Source organism: Setaria viridis, chromosome 9 (assembly GCF_005286985.2).
Source record: "Setaria viridis chromosome 9, Setaria_viridis_v4.0, whole genome shotgun sequence".
Taxonomy (NCBI): Eukaryota; Viridiplantae; Streptophyta; class Magnoliopsida; order Poales; family Poaceae; genus Setaria; species Setaria viridis.
The window spans coordinates 25,825,861-25,848,604 of NC_048271.2; the positions used below are offsets into that span (position 1 = coordinate 25,825,861).

Here is a 22,744-nt window from a genome sequence, read left to right on the forward strand (position 1 = left end):
GCTCAAGCTTCTTCTCCCTCTCCTCCCTGTTCGCAGCAACACGCCTCCTTTCCTCCTCTTCCTTGTGCTCCTTTTCCGTAGCCTCCTCTCTGCGTCTCTTCTTCATTGTCTCCTTTTTTTCTGCCTCCCACCGCAACATTTCCTACATCTCCTCCTTGTCTTCAGGCTTGATCTCAGTGTCGATCCACTACTCAAAATCACAGAGCGATGAAGGGGTCGGCAACAAATGCAATTGTTAGAAAATAAAAAAATCATGCAATATGTTGTTGACACAAAATAATTATTAGACAACATCAATTTCTCACCATCTTGTTAATGCGGTGCTAACGAAGTGTAGGCTCAAACGCAAAATTGGAAGACATCCAATATCTCTGCCTATACGTGTCCTCTACATCAGACTTGGCTACCTTGCAAGGATCGCCGCAAAAGCACATGGGCACTAGAACACCACTAGGCAGAGGCAATGAGTTGAAGGCATTTCCGATCATCCGGCCATAACTACAATTTAGTCATTTTCGTTATTTTCGTTGTAAGAATCGAAACCAATTAACATTAAATCTACACTTAGGGTTTCCCATTCGATCCACAACAATGAACCCATAACATAACAACGTGCGCTGAGGTTACCTGGATTTCCTAACTTTTGCACACCTTAACATTCTACAGTTGCATTTGCATGAAACCCTAAGTTAAAAAATCCGACTAATATATACCGAATCGACGTGAAAAAAAAACTATGGAGTGACGATACCTTGCTCGCAAAGATCCATGGATCAAATCAAAGTTTCCAAGGTCCCATAGACCGATTCGTGATGTAGGGCGAAGTGGGGAGAGAAAAAACCAGAGAAGGAGGAGAAAGAAGATGAGGAAGGCTCGGGCAGGAAGGAGGCGGGTGTTTGGAATTTGAAGCTTGGCGTCATGTTAGCGTCCACGTCACCAGCTGCGTAACGACCTAGGCGCTGGAACCGCTAGTGCCGAGACGTGTACGCTTAGCGCAGGCGGCTCGGTGGAGCGGACGGCGTTGAAGGAGAATTGACGATCGGAGGGTGGGAAAGCGTCCGGAGCGAGGGCCATCGGGCGAGGGTCATTTGACGGACCGTACAAACGTGCCATTTTATTTTTTGTAGCCGTAGAGATGGATTCGGAAAAAAAGCAGTTAAGGCGTGCCACACGAGACGTTACTCTATGTACAGCAAGGCGCTTCTGCGCTTCCGCTCCGCATCGCCATTTCCCCGCCCCCCACACCCATCTCTCGTCTCCCTCGCCGCCGCCTCTTCGTCGGCATACGGCGATCGCCGTGAACTACCCTCGCTCCCTCCCACGTCCGCCGTCACTATCATCACTCCTCGCCTCCTCTCTCGCCCTCCGCCGCTGCCTAGGGTTTCGTGTGTTCGCTGGCTGGTTTGGATTCAGGGGGTAGGGTTTGGCTCCCCTGAGAAAGGATATGGTGCCGAACGGGCTGCTGCCCAATGTGGCGGTGGGGGTGACGCGGCGCCTGGACGCCGAGCGTTGGGCCGTCGCGGAGGAGCGCACTGCCGAGCTGATCGCGCGCATCCAGCCCACTCCTTGGTCTGAGGATCGCCGCCGGGCCGCCGCCGATTATGTCCAGCGGCTCATTATGGGGTGCCTTTCCTGTCAGGTACACCCCTAATCCAGCCTGTGTAGTACCATTTCAGTGGATACGAACTTCTTGGTAGTAACTAGTACGAGTAATTTGCACTGAGGGCTGCTTCCGTGGGTATCTAAGCATGGAATAGAGAAACGATATCTGTTTCGTTTTGTTCCAATGAAATAAAACGGGGCGACCTATTCTCTAAAAATAAGAGAAACAATTTCTGCAAGTGTAACTGTTTTTGTTTGGTACATGAAGGGTCAGGGCTAGAATAGAGTTAGGAAATTGTGAGCAAATCTATTGTTGGGGAAGGTTGGACATCTACTTTCCAGGGGTTAGGAAAGGGAAAATCGTAGGCGGAGTTACCAAATTGCAATTGTTATGACTAAGGAGGTTTTTTAGTGACAGAAAAAGATAGTATGCTTAGTATATTCAATGGGATTGGGGAGTTAATACCAGTGACTGTTTAGTTTTCTGTGTCCAACTGTTCACAAATTTACAATGCATGGACGGTTCCTAGCTAAGTGCAATCACGCCATAAGAGAAACACAATAGTATTTGTTACTGGCTGGACAGTCGAGCTGCTGTATGTAACTGCCTGAAACAATGCTTTAAAGGAGAAGTGTGGCATATATCTTGGAAGAAAAGGATGGATATGCCTAAGGGGAGAAATTTTATGTGTGACAGAACAAAATTGAGACCTAAATTACCTTACCATTTCTGTATTATGTGCTGTTATTTGCAAGAACCACTATAATTTGCTGCTTTATAAAAAAAGAAACATTTTAAGGTTGCCTACTGAAACCTACTAGACCAAACAAATTATATTTTTGTCTCTTTCGAAGCGGATGACTTTTGTTCAGGTTCTGTGTTCATAGTGACTTGGTCTGTTCAATTTTTGTAATACATGATGTTGTTTTTGCTAAATTTGATGTTCCTAATATGAATTTGATGATCTGTTTTGCTTTCTCTCCCACACTGTCTTTTCCAGGTTTTTACTTTTGGGTCATTCCCGCTCAAGACTTATTTACCCGATGGTGATATTGATGTCACAGCTTTCAGTAACAGTGAAGAATTAAAGGATACATGGGCAGTTATGGTTCAGGATGCATTGGAACATGAGGAGAAAAGTGAGAAGGCTGAATTTCGAGTGAGAGAAGTACAGTATATTCAGGCAGAGGTATGCTTAGCACTTCTTTGTGTTTGGTCCACCACACTGCACACTACAGTTCTTTTGTTGTATTTACTGCTGCTCTTTATATTTTCCTTGTTAGGATAGCCTAGCACTAACAAAGGTGTATACTTAATGTTAGTTTAGTTCTGAATATAGAAGTCGTTTTAAGGGCGTCGCCTAGGTGGCCAGGCGAGAAATCCTAGATGTCGCTGCTGCCTAACTAAAAAGCAGCAAGAGAGGGGGAGGGAAGGGGAAGAGTGGAAGTGTAACACCCTGCTCCAAAATCTACTTACGGCCCAGGTCCTCACGCGGAACGAGCCTGCATACGCATACCACCTCTCTTACACTTTCGTCCTCGCTTTGTGTAAAAGGGTTAACTTGAAGGTGCTATGTTTAGAACGACAAGCATTATAAGCTTGCCCTCACCCCCTAAACTTCGAAGGTGGTACTAAATCCACTAACTACAACCACAATTGGGCCACATGGACCAACAACTTCAACTACTATGGTATACTGGGCTGGGGTATTCACCACCCCACCTTAAGGGCTGACGCCCTCGGCAGCTCACCACATACGCAATAGACTCTTAGAACCACACCTCGGTACATGGCCGTTACGCGGGCCTAGCCACTCGCACATGCACACATCCAGCAAGGGTTCATGCTCTGATACTATTTGTAACACCCCGCTCCAAAATCTGCTTCCTCACGTGGAACGAGCCCGCATACGCATAGCACCTCTCTTACACTTTCGTCCTTGCTTCGTGTAAAAGGGTTAACTCGGAGGTGCTATATTTGGAATGACAAGCACCCCCCTAAACTTCTAAGGTGGTACTAAACCCACCAACTACAACCACAATTGGGCCACATGGGCCAACATCTTCAACTACTATGGTATATTGGGCTGGGGTATTACAGTAAGGGAAACTGACTAACAAGGCCTAGCAGCTGCCACCGCTGCCATTCCCGCTAGCTCCCCCTGGCAGCAGCCGATCTGAAAGGGAGTGCAGCAGCCGATCTGGCAGGGGAGTGGCAGCAGGGATCCATCTGAGGGGCAGGGAAGTGGGGGATAGGCTGATGACTGGCTGAGAGAGACGATGAAGATGGGGAAGGCAGCGGACGGTGCTGCTATGGGAGAGATGAGGAGCAACAGAAGTGCTGCTTTTTGAGAAGGGAGAGAGAGGCATTGAGAGCATCTGACCGCCTGGGCCTAGGCTGCCTAATGTACTATGGGAAGCAAAAGATAAGGGATGCATGGTGGGCTGGGCAAGTCATCTCCCTTCTCTTTTCTCTTCTTTCCTTTTCTTTTTTCCCTTTTTCTTCCAACCTCCCCTGCTGTTATTGCTGTGTCTAGATTGACATATGGCGTCGCCTTGCTTGCCTTACAAGCGCCTAGGCATCGCCTAGGTGACTGGAAGGGAGTGGCTCGCCATGCCTTGCCTTACCGCCTTATGAACCATGAATTCAGATATGTAACAAAATTATTTCTATATTGCTCTACTTTGTCTCTGATGTTATACTTCTGATTCATGATTTGCCCTCATCCAGCTTACCTAACATGGACTTCCCGCTTCTAATATTTATTTTGGGCATCCCTATTATGAGCATTTTTGGAAAAGTTTCACTGCAAATATGCTGGCATATTTGATGTCTTTCTGATTTGGTACGGGTAAGCAGCATTGCAAAGATCACCATTTGGAAAGTACTACCCAATGTAACTTTAATGTTCCCTTTGCATGCCAGCCTCACATTTGATCGTACTGTTTCATGCCAGTCGCACATTGGGTGTCATCATTTTGATATTTCTGAGCTAATTAATTCTTTGTTATGTGGTAGTATATGGACTATGGCCAACTGTAATGACCTTCTGAGAGCAAAATAATTCACTCACTTTGTTTATAATTAATCACGATCTATAATTTAGATAATGTATTCCACACTCTGCATGGATATGTAATTTTCTTTTGTTTGCTAATTCTAATGATGCGCAGGTAAAGATAATTAAGTGTCTTGTGGAAAACATTGTTGTTGACATCTCTTTCAACCAAGTTGGTGGTTTGTGTACACTTTGTTTCCTTGAAGAGGTGCGCTTTCTGAATAGTATTTAGATAATTGTACCTAGCCAAGCAATGCTAGCTGCTGGAAACATTCTTATGGACACTACTGCACTTAATCGCAACATGTTTATTTACTTGTAGGATCAGTTCCTGCTAAATTTGGTCCCTATTCTTGATCTTTAGTTATATTCTGTTTACCAGATGGACCACCTGATCAGTCAAAACCATCTGTTCAAGCGAAGTATCATACTGATAAAGGCCTGGTGTTACTATGAAAGTCGTATACTTGGAGCTCATCATGGTCTTATATCGACATATGCCCTAGAGACTCTGGTTCTTTACATTTTTCATGTCTTCAACAATTCTTTTGCTGGACCACTTGAGGTAACTTCCTCTCCACCCTCCTCCCTTGTAATGGAAAACTGTTATTAATTTGATTTCCTTCCTTGCCAGGTATTGTATCGGTTCCTAGAATTCTTTAGTAACTTTGATTGGGAGAAATTTTGTGTAAGCTTGTGGGGTCCAGTTCCTATAAGCTCTCTTCTGGACATGTCTGGTAATTTTATATCTCATAATCACGCTACCAGATCAATAGATCATATGGATGTGGTCTTCAGATTATTAATGCTGTTTAATATGTGATGCAGCGGATCCTCCACGAAAGGATGGTGGCGCTTTATTGCTCAGCAAGTCCTTCCTAGATATTTGCAGTTCTATATATGCAGTTACGCCCAGTCCCCATAACAACCAGGTTCAGCCATTTGTTTCGAAGTACTTCAATGTAATTGACCCTTTACGAGCAAACAATAACCTTGGAAGAAGTATAAGCAAAGGTGTGTCATTTTGCACCGGTTACAACAGTGCTACACTCCTACAAGATCTTATGGTTCATGATTAATATTGTTACCCATCCTATCATGTGTGGAATTGATTGGAATGCTCACTTTGATGTGTTGCAGTGCATCACCCGCTCAGTATTACTATTTTCTAAGATTATTACAACATATTTTTATTTTTTTTGGCAATGTTTGGTAAACACAATCTGTTTCATATGGTACAAACATATTAGCTAGAACAAATGCTAGAAAATATTACTGGTCAGTGCATATTAAATCTAGCTTAAGGTATTGGCAAGTAGTTTGTTAGATTGCTAATATTATGATATTACTTGCTTGGGACACAAAGGCCCTGCTATTATTGTTGTAACATTTTTATGTTGCTGATCCTGGATGCTTAAAGATTATATATCGTGGCATTCCTAGACTATTACAAATTTGGTAAATGCAAAATGCTTAAAATTCTAAGTTGTCATTGAGTCAGTGAGGTATACATTTTTTTTTCAATGAACAGTGAGGTATACGTTCAAACATATGCTGTTAGTGCTACGATAGGCACACCTCCTTTATGTTAACAATTGTATATGGTCATTTTGGTGATGTCAACTTGTAAGAGTAATAAATATATATTTTCTGAACTAACTTTTGTAATTCTTAGGTAACTTCTTTAGAATACGCAGCGCGTTTGCTTTTGGAGCAAAAAGATTGGCAAGGATACTTGAATGTCCGAAGCAAGACATAGCCATTGAAGTGAAACAATTCTTTACAAATACATGGAGAAGGCATGGTAATGGTAATCGTCCTGATGCACCTGCCCAGAGTCTGATTCATCAAACTGTGAAGGTTGTGCCTGTTGAAGTGCCAAGCAGTCACAAAAATGCAACGGCACACAAGAAAAAGTTTAAAGGCCCTACAACACACATTGATGATGATGGTCTCACTGAATACACTCAAAACTATCATAACCCTGCCACTCAACTTGTAACGAAAGCAAATGTACAGTATCGGGGTTCACCAAGAACAGCTCTTTCTGTTGTTTATCCTTCTCAGAGCCAGAAAATTCGTGCAGTGCAAACAAATGCTGAGGTTGCTGGACAGTTGGAGAAAACCAGCATTCCTAGTGGATCATTGCTGGGCGAAAAGGTTCAAAGAATATCAAAGAGTCACTCCACTGTGAATGAACAGAATGGACAAAGCAGGTTTCAGTTTGCTAGAACAAATTCTAGTCCTGACTTAACAGAATCTTCAGTTCATGGTTTTCCTTCTAGCAGACGTACTATAGTATCTGAAGTAGAAAAATCATCAAAGGCTGAGTACAGTAGCACAGGAAATAACATGATTCTAGGGGTTTCTAGCAACCATGGCAGAAAGTCTTCACAGGAAAAGCCAGTGTCTTCCATGAATGCTTCATCTAGCATATTAGTATCAGGTCCAAGTAGTGTTTCCAGCAGCAATCATGAAGATACTTGTTTTGCAACAAATGAAGAGCTTGCTTCGGTCTCTGAAGCTTCAGATGTTCTACACAAGGGAAGTCCTAGGGAACATAATCTGATGGATGGGTTGAATGGACAGGTTCCTTTGCAAGTGCGAATACCATGTCATCCTTCTCTAGCGCCTCTCCCCCTTGTGGCCTCATCAGGTTATCCTCTGAGAAATCTAGCTGGGATTTTGCCACCAAATTTTTCGTTTATCGGAACTCCATGGTTACACAACATGCAGTTTGTTCATGGATTTGTTCCACCACCTATGACCCAGTATGTTGGTAGAACTGCTTTTGTATCAAACTCTGAAAATTGCATTGAGAGTGCGACATCTGCTACTACTGGCACAAATTATGATGATGGAGGTAATTGGCATGAACATGATGCTGGATTGTCTGGAAACTATAATCGGGAGAGCATAAACCCTGAAATTTTTAATTTTAAGGATCTTGCCTCTTCTCTACATGACATACCTGGTGCCCGTTTGCAAGGACAGAAAAAATCTGGTATTGAGGATAGAGGTGAAACACTAAGAGAAAATTCTGCTGATATTTTTCACAAAGTATATGGGGGGACCAGCTTTGGTGTAATAAGATTAGTTTCTTCACAAGGAAGCTCTGGACATACCATTTCAGACAGCTCATGTGATGAATCAACTGGGGTGATCCTAACATCATCAAGAGGTAAATGGGGTAAAACACCTTTAGCTATGACACCTTCCTCTCCCTCACAGTTGCGGAGTACAACAAAGACCAGTTGGCAGTTCGAAAATATGACTGAGCGCATCACATCAGGACTTGATGGCAATAGAAATAGCTATGCATCACAAGCTGTTAACAGTGACTTTTCTGATGAAACTGCAGGGCCTAGCCCTTCAGCACAATCAACTTCTAGTCAAGTATCGGATGATCATAATCCACTAAAAGTCAACCCGCGCAATCCTGTGTTCAGGCCATTTGTTATGTCCCCTCCTCAGCAGAGACAAGTTGATAATTCTGGGTTGACATTTGTTCCAACAGGTCCACCAGTTCCTTTTGTCGTATATCCCTATATTCCTGGCACTACTGATAGTTCTGCGGCTCAGTTTGAGAGAAGTGAAGGAAAGGATCAGTTTCCTGTTGACATGGCATTCCAAAATTTTGGTTCACATGATGATGCTGATCTACCTGATGCAAATATTACAACTCCACCAGGCAGTGTTGTAGCAGATCATGATCACATGTCTGACATTTTGAACAGCGATTTTTTGAGCCATTGGCAAAATTTGCAATATGGGAGGTTCTGCCAAAATGCACACCCTCCTGCTCCTGTATTATACCCTGTTGCTATGCCACCTATGTACTTGCCAGGCCATTTTCCACTGAATGGCCCTGCAACACAGCCTGCACATAGGTTTAATTGGGCACAAGTAAGGAGCCATGGTCAAGGGGTAGTTCCTGTGACGCCTCTGCAACCTACTTCTGAAAGAGCATCTGGTGTTTTCCAGCGCTATGGAGAAGATGCGCCAAGATATCATGGTGGCACTGGGACATACTTGCCAACTCCTGTAAGTGTTGTAGTTAACCATTTTATCCTTCTTTGTTGTAGGCCAGCAGCAACAAATCTGCAATTAATATTTATAATAAGATTTTCATCAATTTATATTCTGCTATGAGCTTCTTGGAAAACCCGTACCATTGTACTATTATGCCAACAGTTTCGTCAATGTTAGTACTAAAATCATAAAATGTTCCATTTTTTCCAGATTAGTATTAATATTCTTGTGTAATCTTATTCTGTAGTATATTTTTTGATACTGTCTTGTAGAAGATTTGTTCTTTTAATCCCTTATTTTTCCTGCCATCATCTTGCTGATGCCAATAATTTCGCTTATCTCTGGATGATTACCAAAATTTGAAATGGCAAAATTTCTTTTGCAAGACTTATCCACATGGTTGCTTAAGTTTTCATTGATTTAATAGCAAAAATTAACACTAAATTTCCCTTTGCCAAATTTCAACATCTCTTCTTGCTGTTCAAATAACTTGCTAATCTCTGGCTAGTTCCTGTGTATTACCCAATAGTTTGTTGGTCCTGCCCTACACTTGATAATCACCTGAATTCGGTGAGCAACTAGCCAAACAAACCCCTAAGCTCGACATGCTAAATGTGGTAGTACCAAATTTCATTTGAAGTGTTATAATTATTGCTTCGTTAATCTACGTATGATTCATCTGTATTTCCAAGGTGTCATGATTCATTGAAACTGTAGTGATGAGCTTCTGTTTACACAAAACCTTGTTTTTTACAATTAATATGATAGGAGCACGGCCCATTAGTTAAGTTGGAATAAGGTTTGAACCTTGGGTGATTCCAAATCCTCGCGGTTTCCCAGCTTTCCACGAGGTTTAAAACACACTACAGCATTATTTACATGAAACAAATTTTCGACTTACAGAGTTACAGTTATTTGCTTGGCTGAACACCACACTATTTCTATGCTGTGCTAAATAACCGTGTCATACCCTTGTGCCCATGGCTTTAGAAAGGTCATCTTACACATGGTGATGTTCGCTTTCACCATGAATACCACCTGCAACTCATTTAGCTCATGGCCCTTGAAAATTCTCCAGTTTCTTTCTTTCCAAGCACTGACAAAAACCTCATTGTAGTATTCCAAAGAGTTCAATACTGACAACAATGGGTTTGGGTCCTTTGTGTTAAGCAATATGTCACTGGATCTAGTGTTACCTCTTCTGATCTGTGTTAACCACAAAGTCACATTACCCACCCCCAACCTGGAACCTGGTATTCTGATGTAGCAAATAAGTTGACAGCAACATATTAACGTTTACTGCTGATTATGGATAGGAAATCTGGTGTGGTGCTTAATGTTTCCTTTGTGGGAGATACATGTCTTAGTTAATTATTCTAGTATGCTCGCAATTTAATGCCTCTAAATTAATTAAGAGTTTATTTAGGTCTTTTTGGTTGCCTTAGCTTACGTATAATTAGAGAAAGTAATGTCCGCATATATTTCAGGAACCATGTTAGTGTTTAAACAAAAGGTAAAAGAGAATAGATGGCGTACAAAGCTGGATGGCATGGTCCTATGATAAGTGATGCTGAAAACCTACTTCACAGTCCTCAGTGTGTTATAAACACAGCAATTAGTTTTAAACTTCTTAATCGGCTTAGGTCATCGATTATGTTGTTGATACTAGCAGGTTTCTTTACTACCTATTGTCTCATCTGCACAGATTTTCTTACTCTGTATGTTGCTGGGCTTTGGAAATTTTGTAGTCAAACTAATGTGTTGTTCTATTGTTCTTTCTTTCAGAAGGTTCCATTCAAAGATAGACAGTCAAGTTCAAGAAACTACAGAGGGAGTTATAATAGTGAGCAAGTGGACCATAATGATAAAGAGGGAAACTGGGCAAATTCAAAACAAAGAAATATGGGATGTAGCTATGGGCGTGGCCAATCAGAAAAATCTGGTGGTAGGCATGACAGACAGATATCTGATGAAAACCAATCTGAAAGGCACTGGCAACCTTATAGAAGTGATTCATACAGGAGGGAAGCCGGTGGTTCATCTAGTGTACAGAGCCAGTCATTTGAAAATACAACCTCTACCCACGATCCTGTAAACAAGGCATACGGGGTTCCTTCACAATCTTCTACTGTTGCTAGTGGAACTAGGGCTTCAACAGAACCAGTTATGGTGTATTCCTATGATCAGTCTGTAGATTACGGTGCTCCTAGTAAACCAATCGAATTCGGTTCATTTGGGGCTATCCCTTTGGATTCTAGTGAGATACAACAAGCACATGAAGTACATACAAATGGATTTTATAAGCAGAGGCATGCCCTATACAAAGGTACTTCCTCGCGTTCATCCCCTGATCAACCTTCGATGCCTCACCTACGAAGGTAATTTTTTCATGCTACCTCTGCTCATCACATTTACCATTTCAATAGTTCTAAGTTCCAAAGTTATAGCTGTTAAATTACTGAATGATATCAAACAACAGTATCTTGTGGTTGCCACTGTTTAGTGTTAGGGATGTTACATAGCTATGCATTTGTTGTTTAGTATTTATTTCCCTAATAGCCCTACATGAAAGTTGACTTTCACGAGTATGAAGGTTTTGTGTGGTGGTAGATTTTATATATTAAAAGATTTAACAAGATGTATTGTTATGGACTTCTAATCGGTTGAACATTATATGCAAATTATGAATTATCAGATTTATACTACTAAGAATTCATCAAGCTAATATTTAAGAAATGTTGGTGCAAAGAGGATAAACCAGTCACCACATGTGAACTAAAAATGAGCTAAACTGGAAATGCTTCTCGCTCGCTGACATAAGATTTTAATCAACTTTTCTTCCTCTATCTGATATCCTGTATGGTTGTACACATACAAATATTTTCTTACTGAAACAGTTCAAAAGAAAACCTTATTCATGTCATGCGATGGTGACATGAGGCAAATTAGGTTTCAATCTGGATCTGTCACATGCCCATGTCATCATTTGTAAGAAAATTTTAGGACATACATTTCCTGTTTAGCTATGGTGATTGCAGTGGCTAGTTATTGCTTTTGAATTCAACGCTACAAAGGGCGTGCTCGGATGTGGAGCAAGCCTCGCCTCGCCTTACTTTGATAGGCAAGCCTTGCCTTGCCCACGACGGAGAGCCGATTCAGCTCGCTTGCCGCAGGAAGCCAAAACTTGCCAGCGCAGGCCCCAAGGTGACGCGGCAAGGAAAGCAAGCGTGTTTTCTTTTGCCTAGCCTGGCGAGGCAAGCCACGGCAAAGATTCCAAGCACCCCAAAATTCATCAATGTATCCTATATTCCTGTTCTGATGGTGTTAAACTGTGAGCTAATTTGTCTTCAGTTATTAATGGCCAGTTATAACTGATGGAAAGAAATAAGGCCAGTTCCAGCAAAATCATGCTTTTGCAGAGCCAGCTTATTTCCAGTAAACTGGTGGAGGCCTTGAAGGCAAGAACCCACCTAGTTATTTTATGAAACTTAGTCAATGGTCATAGGCATGTCCTTTCCACAACGGATTCATAGCCTGCATTGGTACTGCAATATGTGACCTGTTTCCTGTCCTGTGGGCTGTTGTTGTGTGCTGTATTCGTGTTCCTGCCTGTCGGTATTTTGCTTTGTTTTTTCTTACCATGTGTTTTTTTCTTACCATGCCATGCTATTTTACTTGCAGGAGTTGATGCCCAGATTTGCTGTGGTCTATTTCCTTGATGCTGACTGGCACAGCACCATGAGCTCTACTGTCTGGCTGTTGTCCGGAAGTTCAGATGTACATCAGTACATGTACCATACTTTTATTCTGAGACTTGAATTCATCAGCCCACCAGATGCATGTGCTTCATGTGGCCAAGCTAGGACAAAGCTGGGATGACCAATCAGGAATCGATCTCATGTGCTCCCAGCATCCAAGCTAGCACCAAGATAGGATTATCATCTTCATCAAGAATTGATCTGAAGATTAGAAGCACGGATTACTGGAGGTATGTGGCCCATGCACATCCATATATCAAGATATTAGGCTAGTATTCTACTTGCAGGGTCTTTTCTGCTGTAATATGCTGCTTTGGCGTAATCTAAACTAATAGTGGATTCCTGATGATAGGTAGAAAACGAAATGTGTACCATTACTTTACATACACAAGAGGTGTTACTCTAGATGTAGTTGGTAGGAGTAACCTTGATGGTAAATCTCTCACAAAAGGAGAAAACCGGATGGGAAATCTTTGATACCAGAACTTGGCCAAGTTGAATAAAAGTGGTCCATGATCTGGCCTGCAATGTCCTTGCCCATGTCCCATTGGATTATGTGATGGTGAAGTAATTATGTATGGAAAATACTTCATAGTTGTTGAAAAAGCTGTCTGAGTAATTTTTAATGGCATCATCTGCACAATATGCCTAATTGATCATGTCCCTTGCATGCATTTTGAGGATTGATTGAATGGATTGTTGGATAATTGCTTAGCTCTTGTTCCACTCTTCCTTTTGCTGGAAGTCAATGGAGGAGGTAAGCTCCTTGGGCCACTAGTGGCCACTACCAGCCGAATATGGCAGCAGTGCCACGAGTAGAAGGGCAGTATGCCCTGTCATGTACAGTACTAGTAGTTGGTAGTTTCACTCATACCATGGTGTACTCTAGTTTGACTTTGTGCCCTATAAAGCGTAAATGACCAGCTGCAGAGTCAGTTCAGCAGCGCCAAAGAATTTGTGTGTGTTGTTCTCCTACCTCCAGCTCTAGAGTGTGCGTGTGTTTGAGTGTGAGCTCAGGGAGCTTACCTTGGCCATTGCCAACAAGTGACATCAGAGCCGTGGTTGAGTGATCAACAGCGGCAATGGTTGAGCAGGGTGAGGATGAGGGCACGGGCGGGCTGCCTCCGTTGGGCGCCGGCCGTCTCTGTCACCGGAGCGTCACGGAGCGACGTACGTGGTGAAGAAGACGGTACGGGATATCGGCGGCGTGCAGTACCCAATCCTCACCCGCACCAACTACGCTGAGCGGGAGGTGATGATGAAGGTCAAGGACCTTTGGAAGTCCGTGAGCATCGGCAGGGACGACGGGCAGGAGGACCAGATGGCCATGGAGGCCATCCTAAAGGCTGTGCCAACGGAGTTCTCCATCCCGCTCGGCTCCTAGGACACGGCGAAGGAGGCTTGAGACAGCCTCAAGACGATGCGCCTCGACAACGATCGCGTGCGCAAGGCCAAGGCGCAGCAGCTTCGCCGGGAGTACGAGGTGATCACCTTCCGCAACGGCGAGGCCATCGAGGACTTCGCACACCGGCTCACGATGATGGTGAGCCAGTTGGGGTCGCTGGGCGACACCATCACCGAGGAGGTCGTCGCTAAGTTCCTGCGGCTTGTGCTCTCGTGATTCGCCCAAATCGCGACGCTGCTCGAAACGAGTGAGCTCACGATTGAAGACATCGCGTGGTGGCTTTAGGCGGTCGAGGACCACTTCGTGGAGGTGCTGGCGCACACGTCTGCCGATGGCCGGCGCGTGTGCGCGAGCGGATGACAGGGAAGGGTCCTCTGTTTTGGGTGGCGGCGGTGGTAGCGGACGCGGAAGAGGACGTAGGAAGACGAGGGAGAAGGGTGGCTGCGGCGGTAGCGTCAGCAAGGATCAATGCCTAAACTGCGGCAAAATCGGGCACTAGGCTCGCGACTGCAAGCAGCCGCGCTGCTAGGACCGCGCACACCTAGTACAGGAGGACGACGACGAGCCTGCCCGCGCTTCTGATGGCGCAGGTGTGCGCTCTCAACGTTGCTGAAGCAGAGGACGCGCCGCGCGCTCGCGTGGCGCTCGACACAGGTCCACCTCGGGGAGGAGGCCCAATGTCATGAACAGGCAGTCACTAAAGGCAAGATAGATCCGCAATCCTGGTTCTACCCGCGCGCGTCAGCACGCTTCGTGGCGCGCGCTGCTGTCCTAGTGAGGCCAAACCGACGGTGATGCACGGTTTAGGGCCGGCGGTGAATAGGGTGTTGTGGAGTAGCGCCAGTGAGGTGTTTTGCGTTGTCCTGCCTTTTGTTCAATTTAGTTACACTTTGAGTCAAAATGAAGGGAACTTGTTCGTTATGCTGACAAGTAGGGGAAGCAAAGGAGAGAAAGCAAACAACCTGCTGCTTTTATGTCAAACACATTAATATGTAAAGCTCATCATCTGAGTCTACAAACGCTTTATTCGTGATTTTAAATTGAAATCATATATTTATTTAGGAAGCAGTCCATACTCGAATCCTCACAGGGAGTATGATGGCAAAAAAAAATTCGGTGCAGGAGGGCTGTAGAGTGCCCTTCGTGCAGCCTTGACCCTGATAGGTGACGCGTGTCCGGCGAGAGGATCGGACGTGACATCTCCTGAAACCATATCCTTTGCGCTGGCTCGCTTAGCTCCTCCAATCCGTGGCTGGGCTCTTTTACCCTACCCGCAGGCTGCAAACCACCGATGCGGCTCTTTCCCTCCGACCGACGCCGTCCCGATCCAAGCCGCGTCTTCCCCGTACTGGATGGTCCTGACGTCAATGCGGCCTTCCCGAAGCCCGATCTCTTCCTCGCCATCGTCTCGGTCCGCCTTCAAGGCACACTCGTCAGCTGTAGCGGATAGCCTTGCTTCCGCAGTCGCCGCGATCAGACTGAAGGAGCCTGTAGGCACCGGGGACGACAGGTACTACTTCGTTGAGCAAATTATGGCGCTCAACGTCGTTCAAGTGGTTCCAAAACTTGCAGGGAACAACTCCATCTCCCTCGTGCCCAGCATTTCGGACCTGCAGCATCGGATGCGCAATTGAAAGAGATAACTCGCAGAAGAAAAACTTGGTTAAAGAATTAAAGGCACGCTGACGGCTGAAATTGCTGCTGCTCAGCACGTTAGCAAGGGATTTCTGCTGTATGTGGATTATTCGTTGCTGGGAATAGCGATGTGAGCTTCTGAAATGACGACCTGTATCGGATTCAAACCATCACAACCTGGTGGACACCAAACAACGGAGGAACCACTACGCTAGTGAAGTTTTCTCATAAGGTTTCCTCCGACGGTGATATATGAGCTACTTATAGGATATTTTCTCATATTTTAAGAGGAGAGAGAGGAGCTATCTCTTAACCAAGACAACAAAAATAAATGCAGCATGTAGCTCTTGTCTTTTCTTTTATAATTTAAATCTCTCGATAGTTTTATCTTTTCAACCATAGGTCTGTATTAAGCGTTTCTTGCGGTCGCATAATCCTATAATCGAGCCCTATCTAAAAATAAAGGCCTTTCATATGAAAATGGAAGAATTCTCATGCACATACTTCAAGATTATGTGGGGATGACATGTGGGATCATTCATATTATGAGCTATGTGCTAAGAGCCAGATCATTGAAAGGGTTATCTTCTAGAGTGCTTAGAGCTAGGTATTAGCTCATACCATTGGAGGAGGCCTAAAGTGTAGCCAATCAAATACCACCGAGCCAGCTACCAGCCACCACGTGCTGGCAGCGGGATGGTTGAGCAGCTTCACCACAAAGCCGACAGATCCCAAATCCGTGTGTGCGGGCACCAGTGCCAATAATACAAGGCTAGGTGGCAGCGTCACTGCCCAAGACAATGCATGGATATTTAATATTTATCTTTTTAATCCGGAGTTAAAACTTATAATTGGTATTTCTTTCTCATAAAAACTACAAATTTAAGAATTCTATTTCCTATTTTTTTTTCTAAAATCACATTCTTTCATTAGTATTTTTATGTTAATCGCTATTTCTTGTATCTTATTCATATGACTTGTTTTCTTCCATCCAAGTAGATAACAGATAACATAAAATTATTTCTGCATAACAAGTGCTAATTGTAACTTTATATTTTCTTATGTTAAGCCAAACATGAGGTTGTGTTCAAATTTGAGGTGTATAGAAGTTGTAAAATATTTGAAGGTATGCAAACTTCAATGTTGACTTGAGTTATATGACATGTAATCTGCCATGACATAAATCATAACTAATTCTAGCTACGTCTTCTGGACAAGAAATCTTTACCGAAGTTTGCTTATCACATCGTCAGGTTGCTGCAAAAATTGCAACATGATTTCACCACTAGAGAATTTATTAAAAAGCTAACATTGCCAAACTGCAAATTTAGAAAATAAAGCCTACCTATTTTTATGCCTTCTGGTGCTACAAACTTCATATTACAGGTTTCAGAACAGGCTTATAGCACTGTGAATTTATCATAATTTTTAGGGTGCTGGAGCTATTTATTTCAATTAGCAACAGAAACATCTTTTTGATTCCAACAAGTATTTGTCTTTTGTATCTCCACTCATAGCAAGACCAACAAAATTGGTTTCACATTTTTATCCTTTCCTAATGTTTCCGATGCTTTTCTCAAGATTCAGCTAGCAAACAAGAAACAATTTTAAAACAGCATGAGAGTTGTATTATCCATGAATTCAAGTTCCAGATCTAGAGCATGCATAACACCATGAAACTAACAAAACTAGTTTCACTAGTTTTGGAGCAGTATATGATTTATTAAGCATTTAACAATGGTTAGCACAAATTACATCCTAGAGCATCTACAATAGTTACATGCTCAAAGTCATTTTTGTATGAAACTCGACTTCCCAGCAAGCTAACTGATGAGGACATCAACACCAACAATACATCCACACCTACAAAAGTACCAGTTTCTGGTCCTATAACTCGCGCTCGTGCTCGTCAACTTAATCATCAAGTAAGTTCACTCTTGAGTTCCTGTCCATCCTATTTAGACCATGGAGATACGTGCACTCTTGTTTTAATTAGGAACCATGGAGAAGACCGAAAGGGAAATGGACTCGCGCAGGTTGGATTCGGACTCCATGACAGTACCAACTTGTGATGGTCACCACGGTCGCATACGGACACGGATTGGGATGTTCAAGTACTTCACGGATTTGTTATGAAGTCTATTTTCATATGGATCTGGACTCAAGTCTATATCTGGTCTGAGGCGGTTGCAATGACCAATTTACTACCGATAGGTTTTCTGGTGCTGCGTCACCTTATTTTGGTCCAATGGGTCATGTATGAAGTTGGGTCCATTAGGGACATGTCCTAGGGTTGGAGCACGACCCCAACACCCTCCCGGTCGTCCTCCTAGGCATTAATAAGAATTAGAGCTGCCACAAACAGATTGGGTTTTGTTTAGATCAAGTTTAGCTCTCGCTACTTGTCTGTAAGCGCGCGTGTTGGATCAACCGCCCATCTTGCTGTCTTCGGAACCCCACCTTATTAAGATTGAGTTGGAAACCTTCATCTTCATCTAGTAAATTCAGTACTTGTTATATACTTGTTCTTGCTAGTTCTTCGATTGCTTGCAGGACGAGTGCCCTAGTGGTCGGGTGACGCGCTCCACAAGATCGCGGCAGCCATTGGAGGTGGTGTATCGGTTGCTAAGGCGCAGCTTGGAAGGCTATAGTCGGGCCGTGAACGTCGTTTCCATCCACCAATCGAGTTATCCTACGCCTCTAATCGAAAGATCGGGAATTAACCCTAGCGGGTCTTCTAGTTCTTTGCTGTTTTTAATTTCCTATAGTCTAGAAAAGGCTAAAAAAATTAGTAGCTTAGTTCTCCATAATCCCAAAAAACCCTTTGAGCCTTTTACTATTACTGCTTAGTTAGGGCTTATTGAATTAATGGTTGCATCGTCGTGTCAAGTTACTGGTCTTAGCGTCTAGTCGTTTAGAGTTTCGAGTTCTTATCACGTTTGTGTCACTATCACAGATTTGAGTTTTTTTTTGTTTCTCTCCACAAATCAGATTGGATTTTCCAAATTCCTTTGTTTTGTTTACCACTATTAACCAAACCACATCCTTGGAGGTTTCATCCACGTCCATACTTCCATCTCCAAAAAGAAAATCCCACAAGTTCAAATCAGAATTTGATTCGGAGTCCTCTTTTATCCTGAAAAGAAAAGCACCATATTTCCATTATCAGGAGTTCGAATAGGGAGTTTGAATACAATCTGGAAATCTGAACTTATCCTCTTTCCAACGGATCTATCCTTGCTCCCAAATTCAGTCTGAGCGCTTCGCAATCACCCTTGAGATTTTTGCATCTGCTGGTTTTGCAAAACAGCCACTTGTTTGACTTTGCTACTGAACCACCCTTCCCAAGGAAGCATTTAATTGCTGTAAGTAGCTTGTTATTTCTTGTTGCAAAATTTTAGTTTTGTGCTACTTGAAAAAAAAAGAAAAGAAAAGAAAAGAAAAGAAAGACAAAAAGAAAGGAAGAAAGAAAAGAACGATAAAGAAGAAGAGAAGGGTTTTTCTTTTGTTGTTTTTTTCCTCTCCTTCCTTGCTGCAGCTTAGTGATTTCGTTTGTGTCCAGGCTCGCGTCTCTAGCACGTACTAGCCTAGGACTAGCACAATAACGTCGTTGGCGTTTGTTCAATTTGCTTGCAACTAACATGGTTCTAGAACTTCCTTGCTTCAGCCCACCTATAGCTCCATATATTTCGACTACAGCTTGACAGGTCCTGTTGTTGCGGCACCGATACACTTCATTCCACGGTTGCAGACTTGTTGGTAGCCGTCCTCCTTGTTGAGCAAGGTAAGAATTGGTAAGAGCTTGTGTAACGGGTTGAGGGTGAGCGCCTTGCAGTAGCTACATCCTAATAGCTGTAGGATTTTTATTTCTTCACCTGTTTTCTTGTTGCCTTTATTTGTCTAACCATGACAGGATCAGAGGATAGTCAGAATATGCCACATTCTCCCCGCACCAAGGGCATCATACAACATTTTGAAAAGCTAGTGAAGGGGCACGTCGAGGGGCTCGATGATGATTTGCAGGTGATGAATGAGAAGATTGGGCAGTTGGAGACCACGCAGCTTGCCACCAACACCAAGCTTACAGGGCTGGAGACGTCAGTCGCTCGTATTGACAAAAGCCTTGCTGCTATTTTGAGGCGCTTTGATGAGATGCACGCCAAAACCACTAATGGACATGATGGAGATAACAACAAGGATGAGCGTGTCGAGGACAATTGGGATGCTGATACTGAACAAGATGACGCGAGGTACATAATAATGATGATGCTTTCAGTAAGATAAAATTTAAGATGCCTCCTTTTGATGGTAAATATGATCCTGATGCGTATATTACTTGGAAAATTGCTGTTGATCCAAAGTTTGCATGTCATGAGTTTCCTGAAAATGCACGTGTTAGGGCTGCTACTAGTGAGTTCACTAATTTTGCTTCTGTTTGGTGGATAGAACATGGCAAGAAAAATCCTAATAACATGCCACAAACATGGGATGCTTTGAAACGGGTCATGCGAGCTAGATTTGTTCCTTCTTACTATGCACGTGATCTTTTAAATAGGTTGCAACAATTGAGACAGGGTGCTAAAAGTGTAGAAGAATATTATCAGGAGTTACAAATGGGTATGCTGCGTTGTAACTTAGAGGAGGGTGAGGAACCTGCTATGGCTAGATTTTTGGGTGGTTTAAACCGTGAAATTCAGGACATCCTTGCTTATAAAGATTATACTAACGTAACCCATTTGTTTCATCTTGCTTGTAAAGCTGAAAGGGAAGTGCAGGGACGACGTGCTAGTATCAAGACTAATATTTCTGCAGGAAAATCTACATTATGGTAGCCGCGCACGACTATTTCTTTGACCGGACGTGCACCTCCACCCGCTCACTCTCCGAGTCGGCCGGCACCACCATCTCTGTCCAGCGACAAGCAACGTGCTCCTCCCACAAATTCAGCAACCAAGACTGCCCAGAAACCAGCCACTAGTACCACTTCGGTTGCATCCACGGGTAGAACAAGAGATGTTTAGTGCCATCGATGCAAGGGCTTTGGACACGTGCAGCGTGACTGTCCTAGCAAGCGTGTTTTGGTGGTCAAAGAAGATGGTGGGTATTCCTCCGCTAGTGATTTTGATGAAGATACACTTAGTTTGCTTGCTGTTGACCATGCAGGTAGTGAGAAACAACCAGAAGAAGAGATTGGTGCAAAGGATGCAGATCATTATGAGAGCCTCATTGTGCAGCTTGTGCTTAGCGCACAAATAGAGAAGGCGGAGCAAAATCAGCACCATACACTGTTCCAAACAAAGTGTGTCATTAAAGAGCGTTCGTGCCGTTTGATAATTGATGGAGGTAGCTGCAACAACTTGGCTAGCAGCGATATGGTGGAGAAGCTTGCACTTACAACCAAACCGCACCCACATCCATATCATATTCGATGGCTCAACAATAGTGGTAAGGTTAAGGTAACGAGACTGGTGCGAATTAATTTTGCTATTGGATCATATCATGACGTTGTTGAATGTGATGTTGTGCCTATGGAAGCTTGTCATATTCTACTAGGTAGACCATGGCAATTTGATACGGATTGTATGCATCATGGTAGATCAAATCAGTATTCTCTCATACACCATGATAAGAAAATTATTTTGCTTCCTATGTCTCCTGAAGCTATTGTGCGTGATGATATTGCTAAAGCTAAGAAAACTAAAACCGGGAGCAAAAAAAATGTCAAATCTGTTAGTAGTAAGAAAGATGAGATAAGATTGAAAGGACATTGCTTGCTTGCTACTAAATCTGATATTAATGAATTGGTTGCTTCCACTTCTGTTGCCTATGCTTTGGTATGCAAGGATGCTTTGATTTCGGTTCACGACATGCAGCATTCTTTGCCTCCTGTTGTTGCTAACATTTTGCAGGAGTATGCTGATGTGTTTTCAAGTGAGATCCCAGCGGGGCTGCCACTGATACGAGGGATTGAGCACCAAATTGATCTTATTCCTGGTGCATCTTTGCCAAACCGTGCGCCATACAGGACAAATCCAGAAGAAACGAAAGAAATTCAGCGACAAGTGCAAGAACTACTCGACAAAGGTTATGTGCGTGAGTCTCTTAGTCCTTGTGCTGTTCCGGTTATTTTAGTGCCTAAGAAAGATGGAACATGGCATATGTGTGTTGACTGTAGAGCTATCAATAATATCACCATTCGATATGGACACCCTATTCCACGATTGGATGACATGCTTGATGAACTTAGTGGTGCTGTTTTGTTTTCCAAAGTTAATTTGCGTAGTGGGTACCACCAGATTCGTATGAAATTAGGAGATGAATGGAAAACTGCTTTTAAAACTAAATTTGGTTTATATGAGTGGTTAGTCATGCCTTTTGGGTTAACTAATGCACCTAGTACTTTCATGAGATTAATGAATGAGGTTCTTCGTGCTTTCATTGGAAAATTTGTTGTGGTCTATTTTGATGATATATTAATTTATAGCAAATCTATAGATGACCACCTTTATCACTTACGTGCTGTTTTTAATGCTTTACAAGATGCGCGTTTATTTGGTAACCTTGATAAGTGCACCTTTTGCACCGATCGAGTGTCTTTTCTTGGTTATGTTGTGACTCCACAGGGAATTGAGGTTGATCAAGCTAAGGTGGAAGCTATACAGGGATGGCCTGTACCAAAGACTATCACACAAGTGCAAAGTTTCCTAGGACTTGCTGGTTTCTATCGCCATTTTGTGAAGGACTTCAGCACCATTGTTGCACCATTGAATGAGCTTACGAAGAAGGGAGTGCCTTTTAGTTGGGGCAAAGTACAAGAAAACTCCTTCAACATGTTGAAAGATAAGTTGACACATGCACCCCTCCTCCAACTTCCTGATTTTAATAAGACTTTTGAGCTTGAATGTGATGCTAGTGGAATTGGATTGGGTGGTGTTTTGTTACAAGAAGGCAAACCTGTTGCATATTTTAGTGAAAAATTGAGTGGGCCAGTTCTGAATTATTCTACTTATGATAAGGAATTGTATGCTCTTGTTTGCACATCAGAAACATGGCAGTATTACTTGTGGCCCAAAGAATTTGTTATTCATTCTGATCATGAATCTTTGAAACATATTCGTAGTCAAGGACATCTGAACCGTAGACATGCTAAGTGGGTTGAATTTATTGAATCTTTCCCTTATGTTATTAAGCACAAGAAAGGGAAAGAGAATGTTATTGCTGATGCTTTGTCTAGGAGATATACTTTGCTGAAT

General features: G+C 43.0%; 1 protein-coding gene and 1 pseudogene across 7 annotated transcripts; both read left to right on the forward strand.

The window, feature by feature from the left end:
• The first annotated feature begins 1,174 nt into the window (after positions 1-1,174).
• On the forward strand, positions 1,175-13,125 carry LOC117837509 (uncharacterized). 7 transcript variants are annotated; one of them, XM_034717160.2, is made up of 9 exons: positions 1,175-1,639; positions 2,604-2,792; positions 4,777-4,869; positions 5,044-5,226; positions 5,296-5,398; positions 5,490-5,675; positions 6,337-8,705; positions 10,479-11,071; positions 12,375-13,125. In XM_034717160.2, exons 1-9 carry the CDS (start codon positions 1,445-1,447, stop codon positions 12,379-12,381), a joined length of 3,918 nt encoding a protein of 1,305 aa, XP_034573051.1. In that variant the 5' UTR covers positions 1,175-1,444; the 3' UTR covers positions 12,382-13,125. The 7 variants fall into 7 exon arrangements, with proteins under 7 accessions (XP_034573051.1, XP_034573053.1, XP_034573056.1 ...); XM_034717165.2 differs by lacking the exon at positions 1,175-1,639 and adding an exon at positions 4,334-4,454 and having other exon boundaries at positions 2,650-2,792; positions 4,984-5,226; XM_034717163.2 differs by lacking the exon at positions 1,175-1,639 and adding an exon at positions 4,334-4,454 and having other exon boundaries at positions 2,650-2,792.
• Positions 13,126-19,232: 6,107 nt separating this feature from the next.
• On the forward strand, positions 19,233-22,117 carry LOC140221352 (uncharacterized; annotated as a pseudogene).
• The last annotated feature ends 627 nt before the right edge of the window (positions 22,118-22,744 follow it).

Coding starts and splice junctions, on each gene's coding strand:
- LOC117837509 (XM_034717160.2), top strand. CDS start 1,445: ATGGTGCCGAACGGGCTGCTGCCCAATGTGGCGGTGGGGGTGACGCGG. Junction 2,793..4,776: donor TACAGTATATTCAGGCAGAG/GTATGCTTAGCA, acceptor AATGATGCGCAG/GTAAAGATAATTAAGTGTCT. Junction 5,227..5,295: donor CTTTTGCTGGACCACTTGAG/GTAACTTCCTCT, acceptor CTTCCTTGCCAG/GTATTGTATCGGTTCCTAGA.